The sequence below is a fragment of the Anoplopoma fimbria genome, chromosome 13, assembly GCF_027596085.1.
Source record: "Anoplopoma fimbria isolate UVic2021 breed Golden Eagle Sablefish chromosome 13, Afim_UVic_2022, whole genome shotgun sequence".
In the NCBI taxonomy this organism is placed as follows: Eukaryota; Metazoa; Chordata; class Actinopteri; order Perciformes; family Anoplopomatidae; genus Anoplopoma; species Anoplopoma fimbria.
Genome location: NC_072461.1, coordinates 105,931 through 116,912, shown reverse-complemented (window position 1 = coordinate 116,912; position 10,982 = coordinate 105,931). Strand labels below are relative to the sequence as shown.

At 39.9% G+C, this 10,982-nt stretch overlaps 1 protein-coding gene across 2 annotated transcripts in view; it reads right to left on the bottom strand.

The window, feature by feature from the left end:
* Window positions 1-2,326: 2,326 nt before the first annotated feature.
* Window positions 2,327-10,982, bottom strand: part of bmp1a (bone morphogenetic protein 1a) — a 30,096-nt gene continuing 21,440 nt past the window's right edge. The window contains exons 8-20 of one of the 2 annotated variants that reach the window (XM_054610212.1): window positions 10,215-10,330; window positions 9,971-10,073; window positions 9,347-9,463; window positions 8,802-8,947; window positions 8,487-8,682; window positions 8,102-8,227; window positions 7,035-7,228; window positions 6,745-6,925; window positions 6,513-6,638; window positions 6,201-6,328; window positions 5,429-5,642; window positions 4,817-5,067; window positions 2,327-3,458 (exon numbers count right to left, since the gene is read on the bottom strand). In XM_054610212.1, the coding sequence (XP_054466187.1) occupies window positions 3,324-3,458; window positions 4,817-5,067; window positions 5,429-5,642; window positions 6,201-6,328; window positions 6,513-6,638; window positions 6,745-6,925; window positions 7,035-7,228; window positions 8,102-8,227; window positions 8,487-8,682; window positions 8,802-8,947; window positions 9,347-9,463; window positions 9,971-10,073; window positions 10,215-10,330 (2,033 nt within the window). In that variant the 3' untranslated portion in view covers window positions 2,327-3,323. The remainder of the gene's footprint in view (window positions 3,459-4,816; window positions 5,068-5,428; window positions 5,643-6,200; window positions 6,329-6,512; window positions 6,639-6,744; window positions 6,926-7,034; window positions 7,229-8,101; window positions 8,228-8,486; window positions 8,683-8,801; window positions 8,948-9,346; window positions 9,464-9,970; window positions 10,074-10,214; window positions 10,331-10,982) is intronic. The other variant, XM_054610213.1, reaches the window with a different exon arrangement.

Below are 10,982 nucleotides of genomic sequence, written 5' to 3'. Positions count from 1 at the left end.
TCAACATGCTATACTACGACTATTTTCGACATGCAATGCTATGACTTTTTTATTACTTTTTTTCAACATGCTATATTATGTCATTCTCATGATTTTTTAAACGTACTTTTAAAGGACTTTTTAAAAAATACTATACTGGTACTTTTTGTCTTTTTTCGACAAACAATTTTTGGACTTTTTTGTCATACTAAACTATGACTTTTTTCAACGTACTATATCATGACTTTTTTTTACTTTTTCCGACACACTATACTATGACTTCTTTGGGACTTTTTTCGACATACTTACATATGACTTTTTAAAGACTTTTTTCTACACACAATACAATATTTCAACTTACTTTTTCAACTTAAGTTCATGACTTTTTTTGACATAGTATAGTAAGACTTTTTTATGATTTTTTTGACGTACTAATAAATTACTTTTTAATGACTTTTTTGACATACTGTACAAAACATTTTTTATGAATTTCTTCCACAAAATAAAACATGACTTTTTCAATGTACTACACTATGACCTGTTTATGACTTTTTTACATGCATATATATATATATGACTCTTTACAAATAGTTTAGACATACTGTACTTTGCCTTTTTATGACTTTCTAGTAATAACTAACTAATATATTAGTTTATTATTACTTTTTCAACCATTAAAAAATATATTTTTTTATCTATATATTTTTAGTTCGACATACTAATTTATGACTTTTTTTGACATACTATAATATGACTTTTTCCATTACATTTTTTGACATACTTTTCATTTTGTAAGATTTTTGATACTATAATTTGACTTTTTCGACATGCTAATATATTACTTTTTTAAGACTTTATTCAACATACTATACTATGAATTTATTATGAATTGTTTTTGAAGTAGTAAACTATGACTTTTTATGCCTTTTTTGGACATTCAATAGTATGACTTTTTTAACTTCTTATAGTACCATTTTTTGTGACTTTCTCCTACATACTATAACAATACTTTTTATAAATTCAACATTTTATACTATTTATACTATAATACGACTTTCAGACTTTTTTTTAGACATAATGTATCTCTTTTTCTGATATTTTTCAACACATCATACTATGTTTTGTTTTTTATGACTTTTTATGACGCACTATACTGTCTTTTTCAGCATACTATAATAAGACATTTAACGACTTATTTCGACATATTATAATATGATTTTTTTCAACTTACTATAGTATGGCTTTTTTGTGACCTTTTTCTATATACTATAATAAAACTTTTTATGACTTCTTTATACATACCGTACTTTGACCTTTTCGACATACGACAGTTTTCATAATATTTTGAGCCATACTGTGATATTTGTTTTTTTCCATCTTACTGTTCTTTAACTTTATGACTTTGTACATATTATACTATGACTTTTTTGACATATTATACTATATAATACTATAAATTTAGGTTTAAGGGTTATACACCTAAAACTTTCGGGATTTTAGTCATTTAATCAGGAACTTGAAATATGTCTTGATCCTCTTAAAGTGTGTTTACCCAGACTGCAGCCTGATTACATTTGCATGTGTTTTGTAGCATTTTTTTTAGAGTGAGGGCCAATTTCAGTCGTGACAATCCTGCAGAAAAGGAAATGCTTACCTTCTGTAGACTAAAATGAAAAGCTCCATCTATAAATAGTGAATCAAAGATAAGATAAAGAAGGGATATTTATTTTTGGCTTTGTGGTTTTTTATGTTTGCTGGGTGTCAGAATAATATTTCAAACATAGACCAGTATGCCATTTAAGTCCTCAGCTCTGTAAAACTCCTCCTACTCACGTGTCCTGGATTGCACTCAACCGGCAACTCAGTCAGTGCGACGCAGGACATGGTTTAACTGAAAAGGCACAAAACAGCTTACCAGTTAATATTGTGCACAAGGGGAAAGACATCAAAAAGATGTGTCAGACTACTGAAATGTCACATAACATTATTCTCATTGTGTTGAGTGAGAAATAAATGGAGAAAGGAATGAGTGAGCAACATAATATATATTCATCATACACCAATGGCTATACATAAGAAGGCATTATAGGACTAATCAACAGTACCTTTTTACCTTTACATTATATATGAATAACTATTACAATAAATACCCAGGCTCATTTGGTTCTTGTGAAATACTTCATTGTACCAAGAAAAGGCATTTTCTTTGGACAGAAATTATTTTACATCAGAACTGTAAATCAACACTGAAACATAATTCATATCTTTATTACCCATGTGTTACAGGGCACACACAATGTTAAAGTCTGCCTGAGGAACTAAATGGAGCAATTAAAAAACAAAACAATGAAGCATAAGAGAGATAAAATGCATTTAATAATAAGTGAACTGGCATTGCATTTCACAAAAATTCATAAGCTCATGATTTTGGAACAATTCACTGTAAAGTGCTAACTGGTTCGAGCTGAGAAAAGCACATGTTCCCTTTGAAAGATCATACACATTACTTTATACATGAAGGTACAGTAATAGCAAGTCATCAGGCAAGCAATTACCAACCAGAAGACATGGACCACAATTCATTTATTAGTCCTTTAATAAGATAACTGGTTCCTTAATTTCCTTGTTAATGGTAACAACGAGAATCTTGCCACTGGTTGCCAGGACAATGCCAATTACAAATGCTGGTGTTGTCACTGTACAGTTTTCCGTCTTTCCTTGTAATTACATGCAATTGACTGACATACAGCACCAAAAATCTCAAGTCAAGTCCTTCTAATCCTTTTAAAGATAGGAATCCTTGAACCAAAAGGATGAGTGTGAGGAGAGGAGAGCAATTATTAAGGAGTGCGGTAGACCTTCCCATACTCCTCCTCCTCTTCCTCTCCTCCCCCTGGATGTGGTGGGCTGGCCAGACAAAAGCAGGGATCTGTCCAGCTGATGCCTGCCTTCCTACAGGTCCTGAGAATCCACTATTTTCCTTTGTGCCTCTCATTGGGAGGCACGTTTAAAAAAGAAGAAGAAACTAACAAAAAATATCTGGAGGGATCTGGGTCAATGACTTTACCCTACTGTCCACCTAAGGCGGACATTCATCCTCCCACCCCAAACCTAAACATAAAAAGGTAAAAACAAGGTGTGCTGCAAAATGGCTTTACTCCTCACAGTCTGTGGGGGGAGCTAGAGCCCCTATGAGCTGAGGTGCGGTTGGTGGTCTTGCGGCTGTTCAGTCGGGTCTGATTCATCTTGGTGGCCGAAGGTTTCCGAGCATCAGGCTGGCGCCTCCCCTGGGGGCCCCTCCGTTTGCCCCTTTGCCCTGCACGGCCCCTTCCGGCCCCCGCTTGTCACTTGCGTGAGTGAAGTGTGTCCTGGAACTTGGTGCTGGTGTAGCGGACGTGGAATCCTTTTTTGTTGATGGTATCGTCGGAGCGGAACTTGATCACAATGGAGTCACCGGCCGAGTAGATCTCCTCTGGAGGCTGACAGGAGAGACAAAACAACAGATTCATTTGTGCTGGTGCTTTTTGGTTCTTTGACTGCACTTCAATTAAAAATAAAGACTTCTCACATGCTGAAACGGAAGTCAAATCAGTGACCATGACAAATAGCTTCTGACTGCAGATGACTGCTACTTCTGTAACAGCCAGGGGCCACGTTAGGGTCCAGGACCGGAACTGGCCCTTTCCAAATTAATTCTGATTAAGCCTTTGCCTGTTATTGAAGTGAGGGTAAAATATACTCTGATGATTAGTTCCAGGTGTACCGCTCCACCGAGCCTATTTCTTCCCTGAACAAAACCATACACTGCATGGCACTTCATACATTTCTACTGTCTTTTGGGTACAAAGTCGGCCAAACTGTTTTCAATAAAACAAAAGAGGGGATTAAATGAATTATGTGTGCACAGCAAATATACAGCACTTGACCTGGCTGTTTTTCAGATCAGCGGAATCACATGAATATTAATTCTGAAAAATAATAAGTTGGTTGAGGTGTTAAGGCATCTGCACTGTGGCTACGACAAAGACAGCGCTGTCAGAGCAGGAAAGCTTGTGCAACCAACTTTAAAACACGAGACTATTGAATAAAGCTGTCATTCATGACATGAATAATATATTTACAATACAATTTAAGTCTTAGTTTATTGCAAAGGGGATTTAAACACAAGAAGAAAGCGGCCAACAAATGTTATAGTGCTAGCAGCAAAATGTAGTCTGCTGTTAAACTGAGAAAAGCCCTTGGGCTGAAGTAAGCCTCCCCACACTATAATGAGTTTTCACCCTACTTTGGGCTGAATTGTGTCAGTTTATTTTTCGATCTGCTTTATAAAAGGAAACTTGATTGAGGAGCCACTCCCCGGGGTTCTGGGGGTGTTATGTCCCCTCCAGCAAATCATTCACAGGAACAGGCGCGAGTAAAAGGCCAGAGCTTATTATGGAAGTGTGTAAATTAAATCAAGCTGTTCTCTGACCTGAAGAAATGTGTGTTTCTATTCCCTTCAGGCCTCATTGTTCCAGACTCAGGCTGCAGCCTCAGCATTGGCTGATTAATTCACAGTTACAACCCGATGTCAGAGACTCTGATAGGCTAACGGCATCCGGGCAGTGATGCCTTGTGTCGACCTACAACCGCCTCCACAGCAGCAATCACAAACCCAGAGGAGCACGACAACTTTAACCAAGTGACTAAAGTCTGTAACAAACCCCTGGAAGAGGTTATTCAACAGAAGGTGCAAACTTCAGAACAATTGTCCGAATACTCCTGCTGTTATACTGTAAACGTTAAAAACCAAGAAAAGACGTTCAGAAAGTAGTGGTTGTTAGGAAAAGGCTCTTACCCCTGAGCCACAATAACGTCCCAGCCGTGGAGACTTGGTGTCAGCTCCATCGAAGAGCTCCATGTAGTCATAGCCGCAGTCTGCCTCCTCCTCAATCTCAAAGGTCTGGAAGATGAGCTCCACTCCATACCCTTTCTCCGCCGAGATCACCCACTGACAGTCAGAGGCTCCGGGGTAGTTATTGTCCCCGAACTGGGCATGGGAGAACAGGTCCTTGGTTTTGACCTCAGCCTTGAGGCGACCTCCACACTCTGGGACCAGAAAAGTTGAGTTGGACATTTTGTAAGCAAGGGGCCAGCGCTGACAAGATACAAGTTCAGCTGCTTGTACTTGTTGGTCTCTGGCTTATTTGTGGTTTTACAGTCATACAGATACAAAGCATTCTTCAACATGGTCTGTAGTTGGATATGAGTCATAATCATTCTCAGACTGGGTGGTGAATTGTTCCCACATCCAAAAACCAATAAGAGTTATATGTGAGTAATTGACCTTAAATTAACCCATTTCCGAAATCATGAAGGCTTAAGTGATTTTACTGGACTCAGCTACTATTGCGTTTTTTCTTAAGCAGGAAGGGAAATGGAGTACTGTTATAACAGCATCTATTCTTACCTGCAGTATGGGAAGCCTCGAAGCCTTTCTTCTGCACAGAATTATCAGAGAAGAAGCGAACGAACAGCTTGTTGGCACTAGAAGTGATGGGTGGGGGCTTCTTGGTGCCACAGAAGCGACCCAGACTTGGAGCTTTCCCATCTCGACCGTCGTAAATCTCAATGTGGTCGTAAGCACACTCCAGGTGGGCCTCCATGTCGAGCTCGTTGAAAGCCTACCACAAAACAAGATGATGAGTATGTTTGAAGAAGTGAGGTAGAAATAGAAATTTATGAGATCAAACTTTGAGTATTTTATGCTGCTTTATTTTCAATTAAATGTCGTTCTCTTAATAGTGATGCATTTTATTTCTAGAAAACTTTTTAAAAACTATGATTCTCTCAGCACACAAGTAAAGAGTAAATATCTGTGAAAAAAATCTTGTGTGTTTTTTATTGTAATTTAGAAACAGAGTCGTGCATGACATGCTTTGTTATCATAAGTTGGTGACTCTTTTTCTTTCAGCAAACGCTAATAATAATATTTATTAACTTATAATATTTTAAAATAATCTTCTTTTTGTTGGTGACACAGTAGACAAAAATGCAGAGGATACAGAAGGGGGAGCCACACATCTTTGTTAGGAAATGGCATAACAGTTTCTGACAGCAACACAGTAAACACAGATGTCCTCAGTAGATTCAGAGATTCAATGATGCAAATGAGCTACACAGAAATAAATACACGACTGACACGTTAAATTATACAGAGAGCTGGAGGAAGTGACACATACGATTTTGATGCGGTGGCCTGGAGTGGTGGTGATTGCCCAGGTGCATGCCTTCTTGCTGGGGTATTTATCCGGCCAATTTGGGCTGGTGATGATACCGCTCACAGTATTCACAGTGTGATCACAGCCAGCTGTAAAAAATACATCACTGAGTCAACGCAGACCTGTGTAGTATCATGCTAATATGGAAGAGACTCAAACTGTTAGTAAGCATGTGCACGACTCTAATGCCTGCTCTGATTGCAAAAAAAACAAGTCAGTAGCAAGAATAAATGTGCAGGCATATCAAAGAGACACGAGTTTGAGGTGACATACCTTCTTTACAGTCGTGTTTGTTCTCATGCAGCACAAAGCCACTCCTGCACTGACAGCTGTAGCTCCCAAAGGTGTTGAAACACTCATGTTGACAGCCACCGTTCTCCTTAGAGCATTCATCTTTGTCTGAGGAAGCACAGAGGACACGACCTTGGTGACTGTTTTCTTCCAAGACTGACAGATAGCAGCTCCAAGTGACTGACTGAAAAAACATAACTGTCAGGGGACTCACCTGAGAAGAACTGTGCTTTAAAGCCCTTTTTGGACACTGTATTGTCTGATTTAAACTCAATGCGCATGTTGTTGTACTGGGAGGTAATAGCTTCTGGTTTCTCTGCCCCACAGAACTTCCCATGTAGCCTTGAATCTGCTGAAAGCCCACTGCGCACCTCCACGTAGTCGTACTTACAAACCTGTGCACGGAAACAGAGCATGTAAACATTTATTTGGTTTAATTATGTAACACAAGGACGACAGGAGGGCTTGTTGCAACGACGGAGAGAGAACATAGAACAAACCCACCCCACGCCGATTCAAAATAACCCCAGTGCTCACGTCATTGCCCTCAGTCTCGAAGACGTCAAAGAGCAGAGTGATGCGGTACTGCGTGGGGGCAACCAGCTGCCATATGCAATTCTTGTTTGGGGGGTACTCTCTGGGCCAACCCGGGCTGGTGATCGACCCATTCAGCTTGGTGATGAAGCCTCCACATGCAGCTGGATGGAAAACACAACATGGGAAGAGACAAGGACAAACAGATAGTAAATAAATGATGTTCTGCTGCAAACATAGAGCTGAAATTAATAATAAACCATATTTCTGCCTGACCTGCCCGTGGGGAGCTTTGTTACAAGCTTTGTATAAGTTATGCAATACACACATTACAACAACCGGTGTCGCCCCTCAGCTGGCTATTTTTAGCTAAACTTAATGTGCAGTGTTGATCCTTACCAACTGCAACAGATGTTATTTTGATACATGGATTGTAAAGGTATTAGATGTGGACAAGGTGAAATGTTGGAATAGTAAAAGTTACAGCACTGTTTTTACTTGCTATACAGATGGAAGGCGCGAGTTCATTAGTTGCGACTCGACAAGTTCTTCATTATTTTATCATTAAAGCCTATGACTAACCCATATTCATGCTCCCATTACAAATGTTTTCTTTCTTTTCTTGTTACTTCAATCGTATTTGCTTGTTTTTAAAATTTGTACAGCTGTAGATTTTCCACAAAAGCAAAATAACTGCATAAGCATACTATTGATGCACATGTCAAAGGTGTGGTAGTAGCTGACTTACTCTAGGGGAGGACAGCGGCTAAGTGGTCAACCAGATATCGTACAGCTTGTATACTAGTAGTTAGGTCTTGAACTACAACATATGATTTCAGATAAAAATAATATTTGCATTGTTGTGACTCAAATATTTGAAAGGCCAGTGCTCGGCCAGCACAAGCATCACTGTTGACATCTTTTCTGGCTTTCAGAAATTACTGTACTTAATGGATCTGGGTGGCTAACTGTATAAAGCGCTTTAACATGTAAATTACATGGTGAGTAGGGCTGGTGACTTTTCTCCCTGTACTTACCCTCGCAGCTGCGCTTGTCAGCAGCCAGCTCATAGCCTGGGTCACAGGCACACTTGTAGCTGCCTAATGTGTTGACACAGCGTTGCTCACAGCGACCGTTGTCCGGCTTGGAGCACTCATCCATCTCTGAAAACACAAAGATATGTTAGGACCCTTTTTACCGGCCCCCTGGCTCGGTGGCTTACAAGAGAAACACCCAAAAACAACATCATAGCCAGGCAAAAAGGGTCGCACAGAACCCGACGATGAAACAAAAACATCAGAAATAAACCTATACTGCCATAATGTTTAAAAGATAACAAAAGACTATGTGTCTGCTGTAATGTGTCAGATTAAACAAATGCTGACATTCTCTCTTAAGAATTTACAACCCTTAACCTCTGACCTTTGAAGAAGTTGGCAGCAAAGCCGGCCTTGTTGACAGAGCCATCTGAAACAAATTTCATCCACAGCTGGTTGGAGCTGGTTTTGATGTCATCTGGCTTGTCGTAGCCACAGAAGCGGCCCAGTAGGGGACTGTTCTCAGAGTTTCCATCGCGCACCTCCAGGTAGTCATAGGCACAACTGTCATGCCTCTCAATCTGAGGAAGGTAAAAGGGTTTGAGGTTAGAGTCGGACATCAGCAAAATTTCCAAATCAGTCAAATAGTAATAGTAATAAAGTATTTCAATTAATAAATACAAAAAGACTAGCGTATTACCTCAAAAGACTGGAAGGTAAGGCCTACGTGGTAGCCCTGAGCAACAGTAATCTTCCACACGCACATTTTGTTGGGCCTGTAGTCATCAGGGTAGTTGGGGGACTGGATCTGGCCATTGTCTTTCTTTACCTCCCCACCACAGATGGCTGCATGTGACAGAAAAAAAACACAATAAAAAAATTATACTGAGCTCTCTCAATAGCAATATCATCGGCACATGCCTCTGAAAAAAAGAAAAACGTGTGCTCACTGCTCTGATTTGCACAATGTGGATTAGCTGAAATGTCTCCACCACCAGCTCCCACACACAAACACAAATCAACCCTTTTGCAGGGTCTGGAAACAATGGAGCGGAGTGTGAAGGCCGGCCAAAGTCTGATTAATGCAGCATAAAGTGCCTGACACATCAGCAGCAGGGGAGCCAAAAGCGATGGATATTACTGCAGCCTCTAGGCACATTGTTGGATCTGTGACTGGCCATACGTTCAGTCAGCCAAGCAGCACACTGGAATTGGGTGCAGCGAGGTCGAGGAATGGACGCTTACCCTCATAAACGGCGGAGAAACCTTTTCCCACCCAGTTACTGCTGCTGCGGAACTCAATCCACAATCGACTGTCAGTGGAGATGATTGGCTCTGGCAGCTTATCACCACAGAATCGACCTGAGTCACAGGCGAATTCAAAAACACACATAAACCAAGATTTGATTATCACGACACTTGTGAAAGCTCTGAAATTCCTCTACACGGCTCTTTACTTCATAGAAACTAAACAAATTGAGAGACAGATTTCAAAAACATAAAAATACACAAGAACTAAACAATTAGCATCTTTATTCTTCGGATTAATTTTTTTATAAATTCATGTACTGTATGTCCTGCGTAGCTGAAACTAATAGTCACTTTTTACCTGTTTTACTAATCAAAACTCTTCTGTATATAACGTACATTTGTTCATGATTTAAAAACCTATGTTAAGCCTAACTACTTCAAGTACTTTTTCTTTTATGACAGTAAATTGAATATCTTTGAATTTTGGACTAATAGTCGGGCAAAAAATATATATTGGAGATGTCACCTTTTTGGGCTGAATTAATCAGGACAATTGTCATCAGATTAATCAATAATGAAGTGAAGTGTTAGTTACAGCATTCTGCCATTAAAACTGACCTTTGAGTGGTGCCTTCCTCCAGTATCCATCTCGGATTTCCACATGGTCATACCAACATAAGTGGCTCCTGTACAGATCCATGGAGGTGAAGTTCAGAATGATCTTAAAAACCAAGAAAGCGTTATTTCCAACACGGTTCAGATAAATAAAATATAACAGAGACACCACATCAGTGTAAACAGTTGGTAAAGGCTGTTTTTCCCGGCATCTCAATGTTGATCTTGTATTTCCATATGCTCATACCTTTTCCCCTGGTGTGACTGATATTCTCCAGATGCAGTGCATGTAGGCTGAGTATCCGTTGGGGAAGCCAGGGGAGGAGAAGTTCCCGCTGCTGTCCTGCAGACTGTCCCCACATCCTGTGCACAAACACACACAGACCCGCACATAAGGCCTGAGCCGTGAGCATGATGCACTGTCTCTGCCTTAAAACACCAAAGTCACTAATTCAAACTATACAGCCATCGAATCTGAAGTAAATCCCCTGAAAACTGGCTGCAGAGACAGATGCTGGATGCTTGAATTATAAAACCGAATGTGAAGTAAAGGGCATCTCTTTTATGTTCATAAGGCACATCTGCTTGTGATATTCACCCACAATCCCACACCTCACCCCTTCCCTCCCCCACCTACTCCAGATGATGAGCACACAAAGGAATTGAGAGTGTGAGACACTTTCTCTGAGCATCCTCTGAAAATAAACCTGGCCCACTATAAATAACCAAGCCCTCTGGAGGACGTGATGCATTATGTACGCCTTGCCATTGAAAAAAACACCCTTTGTTTAACTGGCAAAAACTAAAATGTGCCAGTGTGCGAGGACTAATTCCAAACACCACACACAGCCTAGTGAAACGACAGAGGGAGACTCATGCCAAGTAGGGGAAAGATGTGTTTAATTAAGACAGAGAGGAAATGATAGAGAGTAGATGGTATCTTGAGTTGTCAATCTTGAGAGCTGTATGCATTCTTATTATGACTGTGTTATCTCTGCCTCTGGTTGGGTTTTGA